We start from the raw sequence: 21,293 nt of genomic DNA on the forward strand, positions 1-21,293 counted from the left end.
GTTCACCCTCACAAACAATTACAGGTGCTTGGCTTCAGGTACTTAGAGATTCACTTCCAAACAGAAACCCCACATTCATATCTTCAGGTAACACAGAGTACATGTCAGACTTAATAATATTACTTTAGCGATAGTTTCAAGGTGTTTGCTTTATTGTATATCTCGTACCATGTCTTTTGGTTGTGCTGTTCTTTTTTTTTTTCATCTCATTGCAGGTGATGAAGCAGACTGAAAATGTTTTGTCATTGTCTCCTTCCTATCTCCTCTTTCTTTCATCTTTTGTCCTTTTTTTTCTTTTTCCTTCTTCTTCTGTTTTTCTGCTCTACTTACATTGCAGTGTCCATATGAACTGTAAAACTCCCTGCATAATTATAATAAAGCAATTTATATACATGAAACAAGTGGAGCAGTATGGCAATTGCCATACTGCTACACTTGTGAAAGTAAAATCTGTTGGGCTCCTTTTACGCATCAAGACAATTATTCTTATTGCCACCTTGCCAGACAGGACACTGTATTAAAAAAAAAAAAAAAAATGTTCACCTCCAGTTCATTTATTATTCTTAATCAGATGCACCTGTTTGAGGTCGTTAGCTGCAGAAAGACACCTGTCCACTCCATATAATCAGTACTTATTACTACTACTTACTTAATCTCTCAGAAGACATTTACTAAATGTTATTCTTACAGACAGATGAAACTAAAATTAAAAATGTATTTTTTTCACTTACAGTTTATTGAGAATTACAAATTAATTTATTGTTTATTGTTGTGTACAGGTTTGTTCAGTTCCGGTTGCCTTAAATATGCTTATAGGGGACTATTTACATCTATATATATATAAAAAAGAAATCCATAACCTATGGTGTTTACTTATGCCTTTTTGAGTCTAAAAATAATTTTTGCACCTGGGACAATCAGCAGACATGAGCAGACAGCAATCAAATCAATAATTTTATCTAGTTTGGAGTGAAAGCCATTAGTTTGAATGAACAGCTACATGTTACACTTTTTCAGTGTATTTATACAATAGGTGTTGTAAAAATAGCATCTCAACCTAACTGAAATATTAGTTTACACTGAAATTGAATCGTATTAAAAGTTTTGATTTAACAATTATGGGTTTTTTTCTGCTAAATCACAAATAAGCTATAAAATATGAGCCTAACAGACCTTTGAAGTTTTTCATATGACAGAACTTTAATTGACATGAAAACCCAGAGACAGAAAAGCCTGCCAATATGACCAAGCAGATGTTTCATTTATCTGATTATTATGGGTTGGACATAAGGTGTAGCATAGGGGGAAACAAAAGAGTCAATTTCTAGCTCTGCTCCTTCCCACAGAGAAACAGATGGATCTATCCTTGTTATGCTTCCAACCGTCATCAGCATACACCTAAAGTTAGCTGCACTGATGCTTACAACTGAAAGAAATTGAAAAAAAATTGAATAGAAAATAAATATACATATATTGTAATGTAATAAAGTAACAACACTTAAAAGTGAAATATATAAATTTTAATTCAAGAAAGAAATGACCTAAAGAACTAAAGCTTGAAGCAAAACTTGTGTAAATATATAAACCTTATATTTTAATAGCTCCATTGCAAATTGATGTTGTGCTTCATGACAAACTTGCACTGCAGTTCAAGAAATAAAACCTACTTAACTGCAGGATGCCATTAAGAATATTGATTGACTTTAAAGGTATTGCAGTAAATATTCAAAAGATGTAAAGAGAGAAGCAAGAGAAATGCATATCTGTAATATCTGACATCAGGATCTGCTCCAATCTGCCTCCTGTGCAGTAAATAAACAACATAATGCCATTAACAGATGCTTGTCGCTAATATTAGTGCATGTCATGTCCAATGCTCAGAATGCTTGTCCACTTTCTCCCTGGAGGCTCTGGTGTATTTATGCCTCTTTCACAGTGTCCCAGTGGATCCTAAAGCAACATTTAAATCCACCATAAGGCAGCATGGGAGATAGTACCCGCACAAGGAGTCCAAAAACAGTAAATTAAGTGACAAAAAAAACCCAGATGACTGCATTAAAACCAAGACAACTTGTTTTTACTTACGATCGCCTTTCAGATATTCTTGTTTAAATGATCAGGTTCAGAACCCCAAAAATCTGAGTGGAAAAATAATTAAAGAATTCAAGAGTAATATGAGGTAGAGGAATATGACTCCATAGGTCTCAGTGTGTGCACCACCAGTTTACCTTCTCATTATACTAAGCGGCTTCATCAGACCATTCTCACGCTCTGCACTCTACAGTCGGCGCCTCTGGAGACACAGCCAGAGAAGGAAAAGATGGAGGATGCCAAGGAAAGAGCGCTGGTGGGTGGCAGGAAACATAAGCGAAGGATGTATAAGTAAAAAAAAGAAAAAAAAGTGGGAGCTCTAAGTTGGGAGGAAGCCTCAGAAGCCTAATTAAGTGAAAACTCAGTAGTCAAAGCAGGAAAAGCCCTTGACAAATGTGAGAAGTCTATGACAATATGACCCACCAGATGTATTTATTTTTCAGGAGGATTACGGATTAAACATAAGGGATTGCTTGGTTCATAAAGGAGCACAACTGTACATTTTTCCTTATGCAAGACTATGTTGAGATGCAATAGCAAGTGGCCCGGCCAGATTACTGAGTTTGAAGCAGGGAGTACAGTTTAACCACGGGCCATGAGATCACCTGGATTTACTTAAACAAACTGGTAAAAATAAAGCCCTTAAAATAAAATTATATGATGATTAACAAAATTTCACTTTGTAAAAAGTATTTTAACCTCATTTTAGTAAAACAAACAACTCAGGAGACCTCTTAACACGACCAACATATTTTACATCCTTTCCATATTTGCCTAATTTTAGTTCAGTTAGGTTGGACATACACGTAACAATAGAGGTTTATTTACACCTTATCAAAAGAAATTCCCTTTTTCCCCACTTTTTATATAGTTTAAGCACTTCAGGTTTTAAATCAGTTACAGGGTAACCAACGCTGTTTCTATTTATTAAATGCCAGAACAATGAGAACATATTTCTTCATTATTTTTTTCCAACACAGACAGCTTCACATGTCCCCTTATTATAATACAGTTAAATTTAGAATATATTTAACCCTCTGTGGTCTAGCCATCATTGTTTAATCCTCATTGCATCTGAAAGGGCATCCAAAATTCTGCACAGTCTTTAAAGGTTGCAATGAAGAGATAGGTAAGAGTGTTTCCCCTTTGAGCAGAGCTCTTGTTATTGGGACTAAACATCTGTGTAGCCTAGAGAAAACAGCTTATTAGTGAGGCTAATGAGGTGGAAAAATCCTTCAGTTTGACAGGAAACATGCATATTGGACTCAAGAGCATTTATAAGTCATCTTTTCCTCAGATGAGCCCAGATTTACCCTGTTTGGAATTTAAAGAGTGTATCATGCTAATTCAAATTGCAGAGAAAGTGATGCTACCATAAGAGCAAGTACAATCAGGTGTTGATGGGTTATATTGGTAAGCAGCCTTATGCAATGCTTCTCTGTTCAAAAGTATTTTCTAATTTTATAACAAATATAAGCCAAATTTCCGAAAGTTTAAGGGATTTGTTTTAAAAAAGAGCATACTGGATTATTTCCTTGGTAAAGTGAATAAAGAACTGGTTGAATCATCTGAAAAGGACTACAAAGTAGAATAGATCTTTATCCCATTAATTATTCTCTCATTAAACCTTTAAAGTTGCTTTTTAAAATGTCATAAATCAAATGCCATAACCTAACCAACAGGCCACCACAGATGGTTGAACAGACGGAAAAGGCTTGTTGGGGTGTAGATTGAAGCGTTTGCCATAACTTGCTGCATATAATCATTGGATTTGGGGAAGAAGCTAAGATCTGAAGCTATGGCTGTTTGTGCGATTTTCTCCTCAGACCTTAGACATGTAAACTCAAGGCAATCTTCAGAGGAAATATTCCGTCTTGAAGCACAACTGCCGATAAGACCTTATGCATCTCTTTATGATAACAAACTAAAATTCTTACTAAAAAAAATGGGTTTCTACTGTAAAATTTTGTGCTCAGGACACAAAATGCACATCATTGGCCTGCATCGCACTGGGTCATCTAAGAGTCTAGATCAGATGAATTCTTTTACACTATAATAAATCGGGGCATAATTAATGTGCTTTTAATAAATGCACTATAATAAAAAAAATGCAGTTATGTCTGCATGGATGACAGTGATGAAAAAAAGGGTGAAAAACAAACTGGAAATTCAGCAAGCTGTTGCACCCTGATCAACTGGTAGCATCTTCCTGCTGCTGTAGAGTGAATAAAAAGCAGAAGAGCCAGAGATTTGATATGTTTTCCCACTATTGGATTATATATTTATTTCTCCTGGTAGATCTGAACACCTGCTTTTGCAGAAACCAAATGAGATTACTGTGCCTTTTAAAACCAATTAGCACGGGAGCTACGCCTGAAAACTCAGGAGTTGCTTACGAGGTTACTCGAGTAGGAAGCAGCTGACAGCAAACTCTCAGCGGAAATAAATTGGGCTCTCACCATGCATCACGGACAAGAGAGAACATTTACAGTGTTTAAACATTTCAGCTCTTCCATAAACATTGTTAGATCTTATGTACTGTGTAAATGCAGGTATTTTGAAAAACATATCACTGCAGCACTCACACATCAGGCTGCTGCATACGGCGATCTGTGAAGACAGACGCTTACAGTTTACTAAGTAAATCACTTAAATTTGATTGTTAGTCAGAAAAATTAGCAGGTCTTCTAGGAGTTGGAAATAAGGCAGCATCAGCATTACTATAGATGTTTAGTGCAGCTAAATGGTTTGGATTTGTTTAACATATCACAACCTGACAGTTGATAGGCCTGTGTTAGTGAGAATTTAAATCGAATTCAGTGCACGTAAAGCTGATTACGCGGCTAATGTTTAGCGCATAGTACCTTTATGGGTCTAAAGGCATGAGTTAATAAATATGATAAAAGCTCAAATGCTTGCACAGAACTGTGCATATTTGAGTAAATGTAAACAACAGTGTATTTTGCATTAAAATGTGCCCCTGTTACTATCTGATCTATCACAGTATAAAGCGCACTGATTTGCTTTAAAGCATGCATGACTGGTACTACAGTTTGTGCACATCAGAGATCCGGACTTCGAAACAACATGTTTATCTGCCTTTATTGCTGCTCTGCTTCAAATAGGCAAAAAAGATGGAGGCTTATTTAATTACGCTGTTTCTGTGTAAGTTGGCATGACTAAATGTATTATTGTTTGCAGTCTTCCAATTTAATCCTGGAGCACACTGAAATGCCTCCCACAGCTGGAAACAGTGTGGGCAGCTTCTGAAGCAGAACAAAGGAAACAGAGAGGCACTTTACTAACTGAAAAGCATGCAAACAACACAGGAGTCTTCGCGCTTCTGTTCATTGACTGATCCAAATATGTGGACCACTGACACATCTAGAAGTGGACATGCAAAGGGATTTAGCCACGGAGCTTCAGAGCTCTTCATTTAATCTCTGTTACATTTTGAAGTAAATTAATTTTGAGGGTCGTTTGTTTTAAATCTTAGTGGAAAAGAAATGCATTCGATCAGAAACAAAGAGATGGTTGCAAGTTTTATTTTTAGAGCTTTTATTGGTTATCTGTCAGATTGACTGCCAAAGGAACTCTTAAAGTGTGAAAAATTTAACAGTAACACTAAGCAAATTTGTTCAAATTAGCAACACCCTGTTGAAGGAGTTGTTCACATTAATTTAGATGGTTTGGAATGGAGAGATGATAAAATAATTATTTTTCAATTTAAATACCTTAAGATATTTATAATAAAAGAAATATCAATTATCCTTTATTGTTTTTTAATGGTGAAATTTAGGTGTTCTAGCAGCAAAAGGATAACTAAAGGCTAACTAAAGCCTGCAGAATGACACCAAGATAAAACAATACAAGAGAAAATAATAGGAGACTGTAAAGAAAGGACAAACTTATAAAGATTAATATGCGGTGTGTTATTAAAAAATGTCATACTTAGATTAAGAGAATTGTGAAACTAAATAGGGAGGGGTGAAAAATGCACAACAAGTATAGCTGGTTAAAACCAACAGACTAAATGAAATGGAAAAACTTCTAAATCAGCAGGGGTTTAAAGTGCTATGGTGTTTTGTTGGAGTAGCAATGATTAGAAAGTCTGAAAGCTGCTGTGAGGAAGGATCTATGATTGTGCCCTTAGTGCACCTAGAGTAATACAGTCTGTCAATCAAGGACTCTCCAGTTCTGCAACATTGTCATGCATACAGTTCGGAGACATTGTTTAAAAGTGCTGTTATTAGACAGCTTCTGTCTACCACCACCTGCACTGTGTGCGATGGGCATCCTAGGAGGAAGCTGGCCTTCCTTATGACCTCATCAAAACTCTTTGAATTCCTTTCTTTGGCTTACCAGGTGCAGGTTCTGCTGGCACAAGTTCAGAAAGTCCTGTGTCCACTGTCTGTGTTGTGTGAACAGAGAACTTTTGTTAAAAAAATAAAAATAAAAATTCTGCCTTTTTTTCCAATGTAAGAGATCAAAAACCTTTGAGGGAGACGATAAAATGAAATAAATCACTGATGACCTTTCATTTTTAAAACATACATTTCTTTCATTTTTCATTGCATGTCATATATCTTGATATTTCTTGATAACATCTGTAACCCAAGTAAATTAATAACCTATTAATTTTGACATTTTTACTTAGATCACTAGAGAAAAAAGTTGGAATAACTAAACTTTTATGAAACCAAATATACATGTATCTAGTACAATGCATTTCTGAAACAAAACCTGCAGAAGTTTAACTCTGTGAATCAGCTTGGAGTTTGCTAATGATCATTCAGGCTTATTGGCCAAAAACATGGAAAACAAAGAGGTTTCAACTGTAAGAATGTAAAGGGCTTCTTTCTTTCAAGTACTTAAATCAACATGGATTTTGACAAAAGTTGCTTTTGTTCCCACCTGGAGCAAGTCAACAGTGGAAGACAAAAGAAGCAAAACAAATTAAAAAGGTTGATTAAGAGCAACATCCAGATATTCCAAGAAACAAGATTAAGTGCTGATATAAACTCAATATTTCTTGGAAGAAAAAAAAATCGGTGTACATCTTATCCCCAAAAGGTTGGGAGTAAGATGATGACAGGCCTGTTAATGTGATGAAAGAAAATATCTTAAACTGAACAAAAAATACTGAAGAGAGTGAATAGATTAAAGCACCAGGGTTTACTTTAAGATTTTAAGCCCCTGTCACACCTTGGCGTATGCCTCACGTGCTTAAAATCTGGCAAAAACACTGGCATACATTGGATAAGTTATGGGTACGTTTTGTTTAAGTTATTAGCACGCTGAAGTACGCTAAATCACGCTGGCTAACATCGAATTACGTCGAGTACTTTGAGAAATTTTGAGCATGCCTGACGTACGTTGAGTGTAAATTACTCATAAGTTGAGGTGTCTAGCTTATCCAAAACCTAGGAATAACTTGTGCATAACTTATCAAGAATTTATGTCCAACGCATATCAACGTATCTGACGTGTTCCAGCCGACTACTGTACGTCTTTCTAACTTACAGCTACTGTATAATGGCGTATTTGCAGCGTTTTGTTATAAAAAGGGGTTCACTGTAGGAAAGTTTGAGTGTGATGGATCCTCCCTGCGTTCACGACCATGGCGATGATCAACAAACCTCCTAGCAGACATGACGCTGAATCTGCTACGACTGCAAACCCCCTTTCTTTTTTTCTATTTATTTATTTATTTATTCATTTTAATTCTGGCAGCCGGTAAAAAGCAGCTAGTTTAATACCACGATCAAAAATGTTTTTTTATGCAGGACAGGTGCCTCCGGGCGCATTGCTATCCCACCCAAGACACTGGCTTGTGACATTTCATGGGCATTACGCTGCCATGTGTTATGCAAAAGTTAGGCTGTCGTTGGACATAAGTTCTAGACTCATTATGAATACTCTATGTATGTGTCCACATTTGAAAAAATACATAGAAAGTTCAGTGTATGCCAGCGTTTTAGAAGATTCTGGGACGTCAGGGGTACGCTGGCTAAATAATCAAACTAACAGACAGCTCATAGTTACTGTTAACACCTTCAAAACATTGTCGTCAAAGTCCAGCTATCCAGTATTCCTATATACAGGTGCTGGTCATAAAATTAGAATATCATGAAAAAGTAGATTGATTTCAGTAATTCCATTTAAAAAGTGAAACTTGTATATTATATTCATACATTACATACAAACTCATATATTTCAGATGTTTATTTTGTTTAATTTTGATGATTACAAATGACAACAAATGAAAATCTCAAATTCATCATATCAGAAAATTAGAATATTACTGAAGACCAATAAAAACAAAGGATTTATAGAAATGTTGGCCAACTCAAAAGTATGAACATGAAAAGTATGAGCATGTACAGCACTCAGTATTTAGTTGGGCCTCCTTTGGCCTGTATTACTGCAGCAATGCGGCGTGGCATGGAGTCGATCAGTCTGTGGCACTGCTCAGGTGTTATGATAGCCCAGGTTGCTCTAATAGTGGCTTTTAGCTCTTCTGAATTGTTGGGTCTGGTGTATTGCATCTTCTTCTTCACAATACCCCATAGATTTTCTATGGGGTTAAGGTCAGGAGAGTTTGCTGGCCAATTAAGAACAGGGATACCATGGTCCTTCAACCAGGTACTGGTAGCTTTGGCACTGTGTGCAGGTGCCAAGTCCTGTTGGAAAATGAAATCTGCATCTCCAAAAAGTTGGTCAGCTGCAGGAAGCATGAAGTGCTCTAAAACTTCCTGGTATGTGGCTGCGTTGACCCTGGACCTCAGAAAACACAATGGACCAACACCAGCAGATGACATGGCACCCCAAACCATCACTGACTGTGGAAACTTTACACTGGACTTCAAGCAACGTGGATGAAGTGCCTCTCTTCTTTTCCTCCAGACTCTGGGACCTTGATTTCCAAAGGAAATGCAAAATTTACTTTCATCAGAGAACATGACTTTGGACCACTCACCAGCAGTCCAGTCCTGTTTCTCTTTAGCCCAGGCAAGACGCTTCTGACGCTGTCTGTGGTTCAAGAGTGGCTTGACACAAGGAATGCGACAGCAGAAACCCATGTCTTTCATACGTCTGTGTGTGGTGGTTCTTGAAGCACTCACTCCAGCTGCAGTCCACTCTTTGTGAATCTCCCCCACATTTTTGAATGGGTTTTGTTTCACAATCCTCTCCAGGGTGCGGTTATCTCTCTTGCTTGTACACTTTTTTCGACCACATCTTTTCCTTCCCTTCGCCTCTCTATTAATGTGCTTGGACACTGAGCTCTGTGAACAGCCAGCCTCTTTAGCGATGACCTTTTGTGTCTTGCCCTCCTTGTGCAAGGTGTCGATGGTCGTCTTTTGGACAACTGTCAAGTCAGCAGTCTTCCCCATGATTGTGTAGCCTATAGAACTAGACTGAAAGACCATTTAAAGGCTTTTGCAGGTGGTTTGAGTTAATTAGCTGATTAGAGTGTGGCACCAGGGGCCATCAATTTTGAACCTTTTCACAATATTCTAATTTTCTGATATGATGAATTTGAGATTTTCATTTGTTGTCATTTGTAATCATCAAAATTAAACAAAATAAACATCTGAAATATATGAGTTTGTATGTAATGTATGAATATAATATACAAGTTTCACTTTTTAAATGGAATTACTGAAATCAATCTACTTTTTCATGATATTCTAATTTTATGACCAGCACCTGTATATAAATAAAAAATCTGATATTTGATCCTATAATATTTAATATTCCCATAAGAGAATGGAAATATGAATTAAGAGAGAATCAGATGATACAAAGGGGTAGGATAGTCATTCTAACAGATTATGTTAAAGACTGAGGACAAATGCACCAATGCAGAAAATCCTATTCAGCAGATCACAATAAGAAACATAACTGGAAGCATTGAAATGACCTCCACTGGTTTAGATTCTATTAAAAATTCTCTGAGACATGAAATCTATTTTTGTTCAGGTCTGACTCAACATTCTAGCCTCTAGCAAAATACATTTTTAGTTCCTGTGCTGCTAACTATCTCAGCAAGTACAAACCTTTGGTGAATCCCTTTCCATTAAATTGTCCACCAATCAAAATCCTGCCTTAAGTTACGAATATGTTTCCTCCAGCCAATTTATGTGATGAATGACTCATCATTTAGGGTGATTAATCTCTTTGTATGTGTGGTACTCAGGTGTGCTATCCACAGAAACTGTACAGGGACACAATTTTTGCAGCTTCTTGTTATTTTCTTACTCACCTCATCTCTGAGCTCTCTCAAAGGAGAGAAGAAAAATGTGCAACGGAATAATTTGAAGATGTCTCGCAAGAACTTGTTTCAGATTGTATCCGTGCTCAACCACACTTGCTGCGACCAGAAAAAAAGAGGAAATACAATTTATAGCACTAACCCATCTCGTTATCCAGTTGAAGTTGTCAGCTGTCATTGCAGGCTCAGGATAATGCAATATGCAGTACCCCCAGGGCAAGTGTACAGCTTGATTGTGAGTCCTCCGAAGGATGGCATAGTGTGTGACTGACAGACATCTGCAACGTTTGCGGTTCTTTCTCCACCAAGTCAAATGTACGAATCGCTGACAGTTGGGAGATACATTCAAATACTGTTTGTAAGCATAGGGCACTGTCTAAATGGGACTCAAAACAGCTTTGAAACTTTTTGAAATGCCTCAAGAAAATGTCCTAGTTAATAGAAGCAACTAGTGATACCTCTGGTGATAAAAGGATCAAATAGGCTTTAAGATACACCTGTTAAAAATTAATTAAATCACAAATAGTGGAAAATTATTATTGTTAGAGCCATTTTTAATTTTTTGCAGAATTTGAGTTAAGAGTGTAAGAATTATTTTGTTTGTATTTAATAATATAGGAAAGGATTTGATGGGCTGCTGATTTGGTGTGGAACAATCAGGACACACGAAGAATGTCAGAACAGAAGCTGCGAGCCTTAGAAGCATCACAGTCTTTTGACCGGCACATAGGAATTTAAGATAAGAAGTTTGCAGATTTCAAACTCAAGTTTCAGATTCAAGACTTTTTATTTCTGTATGTGTTGCCTCTGAAAGAACTTCAAGGTTCAAGGCTAGTGAGTCGCCTGCACTCACAATTATCCTTTGTTAGTCCAAGGTTTCTACAGAAATGAACTGGTTTTTAGGTGCTACAATTCTTAAAATTGATCAGTAATTATACTTGAAGTATTAGTCAGAACAAATATTCCAGTTGCTGGGTAAGCTGTTTTGGATGCAGTGACCACCCCCCTCACTTTGCAGTGCAATCTCATGGTAACTGCATATTCATGAAATTAGGTTTATGTGAAGATGCAAGGATTGGTCATTAAAAAATTCAAAGCAGGGCTCCAACTAGGTAGTTTCATGTCAAGGTTTCAATTTCACCCAAAGAATCTCATTAAGCAAATCCAATTACCAATCCAAGCCAATAAATATAAATTTATGCAATGTTGCTACATTCACATATACACCTTGTCAGCAAAATGTTGGACTATCTTGTGTTTTTAGAACTGACTTAATTTTTGCAACATATTTCACAAGGTTTCTGTAACATTCCTCAGAGATTTTGGTACATATTATGGGAATCGCATAGATTTGCCGGCTCCCCATCCATACCGTAAGTTGCATTTCCTGTTCCACAATTGGTATCTAGTGAGGTCACTTTAAACTCAATGTCATGACTAAAGAAACCAGCTGTGGCTTAGTAACATGGTGCATTGTTCTGCTGGATGGCGTTTAGCAATAATGCTCAGGAGCACTCAGTCAAAACTTACATGCTACAAAGTGGGCCAAAGTGTGGCATTAAACTATCTATTCATTATAAATATCTATTACACTACCACATTCTGGACAGCTGTAAACAAGGTAAGATGGTATGGATTGATTTCTTTTGTTGCTGTACTGTACAAATTCCGTAAAAATTCAAAAAATATCAGCATACTGTACAAATCAATCCTGATTCTATTATTTAACATACCAAAGTTAAAGTTAACATTCTTTTCCAGTCTTTTTTTTTCTAATATTGAAGAGCCTGCATTGGTAAGCCAGTGGCTGTGGCCAACCAATCGGACATTGTGATCATTGATAGGAGGCAGAGGACAGTCGTACTGATTGATGTGGCTAATCCCAAATGATGGAAACATCAGGAAAAAAAGAACATGAGACACTAGAAAAATATCAAGGGCTCAGGGAAGAACTAGAAAGAGCTTGGAAGCTGAAGGCATCAGTATTGCCCGTGGTCATTGGAGCACTGGGGACACTAACTCCCACACTGGAGAGGTGGCTCCAACAGATACCTGGAGAAACATCAGAGATCTCAGTACAGAAATGTGCTGCTCTAGGGACAACTAAGATACTGCTTTAAGCTCCCAGACCTCTGGTAGAAGACCCAAACTTTAGACAAAGAAGCCACCACATTGCCCAGGAGAATAAAAGGCAGGTGGGTGATAGAGTAATGTCTTTGTTTTCCTATTTCACACATCTTCCTCTTTATCTATGAGTGAAACTTTCTGTGAAAAGTTCCTGAAATGCTTAAATCAGTATTTTAGAATCAAGCGTACAAGATTCAAGGTGACTTATATTCTTTTTATTTTCTTTATGTGGTATGCTTGTTATTTTCCATTCTGGGACTTGATTTGAAATTGTCTACAAGACATAGAACTAGTAAAGTTGCACGTCAATGTAAATCAATAGCCCCTCTGGGGACAATGGAGGGAGCCTAGACTAAGTTAATGGAACCACTACAAACCAAATCAGGCTGTAGATTGAATTGACATTCAGCAGGCAGCACATTTTATTACAATATATAATTCATTAAGGGTTGAAAAGATAGAGTTTTTAAAATTAACATAGAAAAAATATGCATGACTAAGAGCACAACCACAGGATACTGTGAAGCTTTAGGGCAATATGCAAGCAAATGTTTTGTAGCTAATGTCTATTATTTGAGTCAAAATCATAAAGACAGATGCTTAACAGTGATTTTAATTACAATTACCGACTGGCCTGTTGTTTACAACAGGCCCCACCATGGCTATTATACTCTCACCATTGGCAAAAAGCAAGCTATTAAAAATGTTGGACAAAATGTTAAAAGTGAAGAATGCTTGGAGGAAACCGGAGCATGCTGACAAGATGCATCACGTATTCACATCACACTGTGACCAATGAAATGTGTGGGCCTTTGCCTACACAGTCAGCTTTTAGGGACACTCTCAGTTCCTATAAAAACGTGATTCTATACAGTCTCACCATCCCTGTAACATACACAACCTGCCAATAAAAATAAACCTGTGCCTCGTCCAGGCTTGTGAGGACCGAAAAGTGTGAAACAACTTTGGTGAGAAAGGCCTATTCGTACAGTCCCTGACAAAGCCAACTATTGGTGCTTTGCTTCTGCCTCAAAAACCCAACATTTTAGTCCCCATATGTGTAAAATTTAAAGTATTGAAACCACTTTTGCTGCAAATAATCAGAGAGGCCCTTACTGCCAATCATTATCAATTTTCTTTTGCTGCAAACGTCTCATGCAGTCATGTTTGTTCTTACAGTGATGGAAGAAAAAGTTAAAAGGTCAAATCTGTAAATTAGAGCCGAAGTCGGCAGGAAGGAGTGTGAAAATGCTCTTGCTTGTGTGTATGTCAACTGTAGAAATGGTTTTATATTTCCAGGCATGATTCAGAAATGCTGAGGTGTTGAATGAATCTAACGCCCATTTATAGCCCAACACCAATCCTGTAAAGAACTGATACCAGTTTTTTTTTTTTAAACCCTACAAAAAGAGGACAAAATATTTATTTTTAACCATCTGACCATAAATATTACTCAACATTTCCTGTTTTAGTCTAGAAAAACAAAATGTTTCTAGTTGCTGAAATAATCAAATGTTCTTTACAGGTGCTGGTCATAAAATTAGAATATCATGAAAAAGTAGATTGATTTCAGTAATTCCATTTAAAAAGTGAAACTTGTATATTATATTCATACATTACATACAAACTCATATATTTCAGATGTTTATTTTGTTTAATTTTGATGATTACAAATGACAACAAATGAAAATCTCAAATTCATCATATCAGAAAATTAGAATATTGTGAAAAGGTTCAAAATTGATGGCCCCTGGTGCCACACTCTAATCAGCTAATTAACTCAAACCACCTGCAAAAGCCTTTAAATGGTCTTTCAGTCTAGTTCTATAGGCTACACAATCATGGGGAAGACTGCTGACTTGACAGTTGTCCAAAAGACGACCATCGACACCTTGCACAAGGAGGGCAAGACACAAAAGGTCATCGCTAAAGAGGCTGGCTGTTCACAGAGCTCAGTGTCCAAGCACATTAATAGAGAGGCGAAGGGAAGGAAAAGATGTGGTCGAAAAAAGTGTACAAGCAAGAGAGATAACCGCACCCTGGAGAGGATTGTGAAACAAAACCCATTCAAAAATGTGGGGGAGATTCACAAAGAGTGGACTGCAGCTGGAGTGAGTGCTTCAAGAACCACCACACACAGACGTATGAAAGACATGGGTTTCTGCTGTCGCATTCCTTGTGTCAAGCCACTCTTGAACCACAGACAGCGTCAGAAGCGTCTTGCCTGGGCTAAAGAGAAACAGGACCAAAGTCATGTTCTCTGATGAAAGTAAATTTTGCATTTCCTTTGGAAATCAAGGTCCCAGAGTCTGGAGGAAAAGAAGAGAGGCACTTCATCCACGTTGCTTGAAGTCCAGTGTAAAGTTTCCACAGTCAGTGATGGTTTGGGGTGCCATGTCATCTGCTGGTGTTGGTCCATTGTGTTTTCTGAGGTCCAGGGTCAACGCAGCCACATACCAGGAAGTTTTAGAGCACTTCATGCTTCCTGCAGGTGACCAACTTTTTGGAGATGCAGATTTCATTTTCCAACAGGACTTGGCACCTGCACACAGTGCCAAAGCTACCAGTACCTGGTTGAAGGACCATGGTATCCCTGTTCTTAATTGGCCAGCAAACTCTCCTGACCTTAACCCCATAGAAAATCTATGGGGTATTGTGAAGAAGAAGATGCAATACACCAGACCCAACAATTCAGAAGAGCTAAAAGCCACTATTAGAGCAACCTAGGCTATCATAACACCTGAGCAGTGCCACAGACTGATCGACTCCATGCCACGCCGCATTGCTGCAGTAATACAGGCCAAAGGAGGCCCAACTAAATACTGAGTGCTGTACATGCTCATACTTTTCATTTTCATACTTTTCAGTTGGCCAACATTTCTATAAATCCTTTGTTTTTATTGGTCTTCAGTAATATTCTAATTTTCTGATATGATGAATTTCAGATTTTCATTTGTTGTCATTTGTAATCATCAAAATTAAACAAAATAAACATCTGAAATATATGAGTTTGTATGTAATGTATGAATATAATATACAAGTTTCACTTTTTAAATGGAATTACTGAAATCAATCTACTTTTTCATGATATTCTAATTTTATGACCAGCACCTGTAGTTACTCTCTTGGTTTCCCAAACCTTCAAACACTATATGAAAGATGGTGGTGTGGCTTTGAAAGCTTCTAGCAGGTCGATATAAAAAATCTGATTTACAGTAGTAGTCGTTCAAAATTTCTTTCTTGGCTGGTCCCTTAAAATTCCTTTTTAAACATCAATACTAAACATCATACTAAAATATTCTTTCTGTCATGATTTGTAGACATTAAGATCTAAAGAGAAGCGCCATCTCCCTGTAGTTCAATGAAAGGGTGGAGTCAGAGTAAAAAATATGCACGCCCAGGAAAAGGAGGGGGTCACTCTAGTGGTTGGAAGTTGGAAGGAATTGGGCTGCCATTCGGCTGCCGTTTGACTGGGAAGGGCCATTTTGAATGGCTGCTAATGTGATTGCAGGCATAACTGTGAGGCATGCAGGCATATATTCTAAGGCTCCACCAATCACACTGCATTCTTTGGTTTCTAGATGGTGAAAGTACAACAGTAATCTGCAGCATGGAACAGTCCTATTATCTTATTCAAGAAGAAGACTGGTTCTTTGTCATCGAGACGCATTTTGGTGCAAAATATCTGCAGCAAACCCAGAAAAAAAGGCAAAAATTGTCAAGGTGTTGATAGAAGCTGGTAAGACAGTGTTGTTATTCACCTTGGGGAGTTCTGTTTAACGTGACGAACACCAACTCTAAGGAAGAAGCTGTTACTTCAGAGCAACATAAAAAAATGAAATTTCTTATTTGCAAAGGGAATCTGGAAGAAATACGTTAATATTAAAAGGTATATATGTATAATGATTGACGCCTTTGTTTTCCTGTTTAGACTACTGTAACAGTCTATTCTCATGTCTTCAGCAGGTTCAGAACTCAGCAGCGAGGTTACTGACTCGTACAACAAGAAGGGGTCATAGTACGCTGATTCTAAAAACTCTTCATCGACTCCCAGTCTCTTTTCAGTTCCAGTTTAAACTCCTGGTGCTGACCTTCAGAGCCTTTCACAGTCAGGCTCCCTCCTACATTAGAGACTTCTTGTGTCCATATACCACCTCTTGGAGGCTGTGGTCTCAGGACCAGAACCTGCTCATGGTCTCTCGTACTCATTCCCAGACCAGGGAAGATCGCACCTTTCAGGCTTTCTTGAACTTGCACTTACTTGATTCTGTTGATGTTTTTAAGAGTGAACTGAAAAACCTATTTGTTTAAGAAAGCATTTTAATTCCAGTAGATTAAGGGTTGTTTGATGACCATTTCTTTGTGACTGTAAATATATTTTATTTGAATTTTGATTTTGTGAAGCACTTTGACCTCTATGTCTGTGAAAGATGCTGTATAATTAAACATTACTTACTTATTATATCCTAGGGTTTGTCTAATCAGAAATTGAAATGTTCAGCTTTAGTTACTGTTACTGTAATAATTATGTGGGACATTAACAAGATTAAACTCAAGTCAAAAAGCTTAGAAATCTTTGACACATACTAAGAGAATTTATGTGAACTTCAAAATAAGTTAAAAGTAAATAAATATACAGAAATACAGAAATGATTTTGTAAACCTAAAGCAAGAAAGGTTTAATCTGAGACGCAGACAAATATCTGGGTTTCCCTTCGACGTAGATGCATCACCTTTATATCTGCAGTCAACTTTTAATTAGGCAGAAAAAAAAAGTCAATTTTCATTCTGGATGAAGTCAAACATCTCGACGGTTGAAACTGTGTAGTTCAAACTAGATGTTAAATGTTCAAAAAATATCCACTGGACTTGGTTTCCAAGATTTGAAGACGTTTCGCTTCCCCTCCAGGAAGCTTTCTCAGTTCAAATGTCTGGATCCACAGTGATTTTGAGTCTTTATACAGACAAAGCCTTGTATTGCTTGGAAACATGCAAATTGAAACCGACGAGTTGGTCGTTTGGTTCCATTGTCTCCTGTAATACCTGAAACCTGTCTATGATTGTTAAGGGTCGGTCGTTAAGGAGGTATTGTTCACCGGCTGGGGCGGGTAGGTGCTTTTCTGTGATGGGGTGTGGTGTGGTGATATCTGGAAGGGATCATCTCTATAACTGAATTGTAAGTTTTGGAAGTTGGAATCTGAGGCCCCGTCCACACGAAGTCAAAACGAACACGAAACGCTAATATTTTCCAGAACGTTTGTCGTAAAGACGGAGACGTAAAATAAATGTGATCGTCCACACGAATACATGAAAACGCTGCAAAATGTATGCCAGGCCTGTAAGTGGCGCTGTCGTGCCAAAGCAAAAATAGGTGACGAAATGTTGGGCATGCGCACTAATATTTATACATGGTTGCCCTGCGGGTCCATTTTCGTGGTTAAGTCAAATTCAGGTGCTGAACTATGTCGTCGATATTGCTCTGTTCTTCCTGGAGATATTCCAGAAGAAGAAGATTCTGTTGTAAGCCCGACAGCAGGGTGAGTAGCATGAGCAGCAACCATTCAACACAGTACGGCGCCATTGTTGTTGTGATACTGTGTCGCGCATGCGTGTTTAGAGGCGACGCTATGACGCATGCGTGTAAAAAAAAAATGCGGTTAGAGCTTAAAGATGGAAACGCGAAAACAGCGTTTCAGAATCTTCCCACTCTGAAGGCTGAATAAAAAAAAGATCGTTTACAGACCCCCGAAACGCCGGCTTCGTATGGATGAGAGGCTGGTTTGGAGAAAAATTTGTGCGTTTAGGCCAGGGTTCGGCTTCGTGTGGAAGGGGCCTGAGTCTTCAAATCTTGGAAACCAAGTCCAGTGGATATTTTTTGAACTTTTACGGAATGACTATGACCTGGATGACTGAGAATCTTCATCAGCTAGATGTTAAATGTTTAAAATATGTCTATGTCTGTTTCACAAATACTACCTTGCTTCACATGTGCTGCTACCTTAGAGCGTTCTAGCTTGCAAAGTTGTTTTCTAAGTGTTTTTTTAATAAAAGAAAAATTTTGCACTATTATGCCCATATTAAACCAAACACTTGAGGTTAGTATTTAGCCAATAACCAATGAACTTACAGCTAGCTCTGTATTAAAATAGTACATGTAAATTCCTTAATTTAAGTAAAATCTAACACATTTTAGGAGTTGGTTTAATGTGATCCATTTCATGAACCTCTAAGTGGCACTTTAAGATTAGGCCACTCCGATCAGGTTAACAAGTATGCATGGTGTAAAGTTTAGACCACGTCGTTCAAACTGTTATTTACTTCCAAACCCAGAATGGGTGAAATAAACCATTTTCACCTTTTTAGTCTGTTTCTACTTTTTATCAGCTGCACTTTGTTTTAATTAAAAAAAGTAATAAAATATTGATGTGTATGTATTTTTAAATGCATAACTGCGGTTCCTTGATTAAATCAACAAAGAGAGAGGTATAAAAAACAACCAGGTATAAAATTCCATCACCATTTATTTCTTAAGGGTGCAAAATTAAATCTGAACCAGTCACTTAAAGTCCCATGTTTTCACTTAAAACACGTTTCAGTACAAAGCCAACTTTGCTGATAAGGTGTGAAAGCACTTCTGGATTGCACTGTTATTATGCAATAAGCTCCTCATACACACTGTGAGTGAGATACAAAGGTGTAAAGAGCGTGGGTGAAAAAAACAACAAAACAAACAAAATTACATGTGGCTTTTGTTTTTCATGGCAGGACTTGATGTGTCTGAAGCTGAAAACACAAATTATTTTTATGACTTGTGGTGTGTGAGAGGGCGTATCTTGGAAGAGCACTGTGCAAAGGTTTTAAACCCACCCCTAATTTCTCTATGTTATAAGAACATGATAAAAAAAAAGAAATGAGCTTCAGAAAGCCTTGAGAGAAAAATATAAAGATATAGGAGGTGGTTTAAATGCTAGGCACAGGACTTAATATCCATGCTTTGAGAACATCAAAAAGTGACCATTCACATGCTGTCTAATGAGGAACCTGTCTGTGTGTTCGCCCTCTACAACGTCTTTCTGTGTGTGTGTGTGAACATTTGTGGACTCCCATGCACTTTCTCATAAGCAACACAAACAATGCAGGCACTGAAACAGAGTGCTGAGAGTAACAGAGCCATGGCTTGTTCCCAACAGGCTCGTGGTCACCTTAGTGAGGCGCTGTCACTGATTCAGACATTGTTGCTGCTTTAACAATCAACTGATTAGCAAAATTAAAGCCAGTTTTTCTTTTGCAAGTCCTTCCGTTGAAGCATTTGTTACTTTTTTTTGTTTATTATTAATGCAATGTAAAGTTTATTGCAAACTTGGTGAGCAGAAGGGAGGCCGAGGCGGGGTTTGCGGTGTCGGGAGGAGGTGGAGGGAAGGGGGAAGAGTCAAAGAGCCCGCTGCTGTTTCACATGTGGAGGAGTCGGCCAGATAAGCGGAGGCTAGGTAGAGCAGTTTGGTTGGTTGGCGCACGGCTGAGGTGGGTTGCTGATGCATCTATCATCTGGCGTAGTGCTTGATGTAATCCTGAACCTTATTTCGAAAATCCTCCTGAGTGGAAAAGAGGGAAAGGCAAACAAGAGAGGTAAAGATAAGAGGACTGAACACAACTGAATGAAAGTGGCAGAAAAATACGGTTAGCAATGTCGTTCTTAGGCAAGTCTAAATGAGAATGTCTAAAAAGTTTAGCCATTTCTTATTGCCATCAGTTTGGTTAGTAACATCACTCACCTCAGTCTTTCTTATTGAAATTTTATGTGATTTACCATCAAAGTTTGTAAGTGGAAGAAAATTACCACTGGTTGTTAAATATGCTGAAAAAATTAGGCATTAGCAAACCATTTTGTGTAATATGTAATGTGCCGAAAAAATATTTTCCAAGATCATGTTTCATTTTTTTTTTTACATTTTCTTAAAGCATATCAAATATTTTTGCCAGGCACTGTTTATAGTAACACACAAACAGTGAGCGACGAGATACAGTCCCAGGGTGAGGAGGGGTGATGTGACTCATGATGAAGTCACAAATTAGTCATATATATGTATAAAAATATCCACCATATGCCACTATACATTTTTAGTGAGTCATGTTACTTCTCTGGGAAGACACTGAGACTTTTCAGGGAAAAAAACCCAACAAAAATGTGTTTTCAGATTGTAGGATGTCTTTCAAAAAGCAAATTTTAAAACAGCTCACTTAATGTACATGACATTTTTCTCCTGTAGTACATCAAAAATGCATTAGCTCTGGTTGAATCTCCTTATTTTCTCTACATTTTCCAAAATCAGAAACTACGTCGTTTTTGAATCTGAATTGATGGCTTGTAAGGCATTTGTTTGTTTTGTTGGCTTAAATACGTACTGCCAACGGGATAAAATTACATATTTATGACCCTATTGCCATCAAGGGATTCTGAAGAACTAAACTAAGCAATCCCAGGAGAAAACATGGTTGATTTTTTCCCAAAGTTTGCCTCTGTGTGTGTTCACTCACAGACTATAAACGCTGGACTGAATAAGAAAGTCTGGTGTGTCAAGTTGAAGAACATATTACTTTGACCAAACAAAGTAATTGCTAAAGATAGTAAGATTTGTAAGTTGTAAAGCTTGCACACCTTTAATATATAGAGAATATATCTTTTGACTTGCTGTCAGGTTATAAGTTGAAGGACACTGCAGCAGCCTCGCTGAGCATCACTATCAATTACAGTCAGTGAACGGTTACTGAACTTTATCGGCTCAATTCAAAGAGTTCTGAA

At 37.6% G+C, this 21,293-nt stretch overlaps 1 protein-coding gene across 1 annotated transcript in view; it reads right to left on the minus strand.

Annotated features, from left to right (window-relative positions):
* Nucleotides 1-18,996: 18,996 nt before the first annotated feature.
* The window catches only part of ube2f (ubiquitin-conjugating enzyme E2F (putative)), a 54,719-nt gene continuing 52,422 nt past the window's right edge, over nucleotides 18,997-21,293 (minus strand). Inside the window, exon 10 of the mRNA XM_038305138.1 lies at nucleotides 18,997-20,085. Within this exon, the coding sequence (XP_038161066.1) occupies nucleotides 20,035-20,085 (51 nt within the window). The 3' untranslated portion in view covers nucleotides 18,997-20,034. The remainder of the gene's footprint in view (nucleotides 20,086-21,293) is intronic.

Source organism: Cyprinodon tularosa, unplaced genomic scaffold, assembly GCF_016077235.1.
Source record: "Cyprinodon tularosa strain WSP-4 unplaced genomic scaffold, ASM1607723v1 ctg551, whole genome shotgun sequence".
Classification (NCBI taxonomy): Eukaryota; Metazoa; Chordata; class Actinopteri; order Cyprinodontiformes; family Cyprinodontidae; genus Cyprinodon; species Cyprinodon tularosa.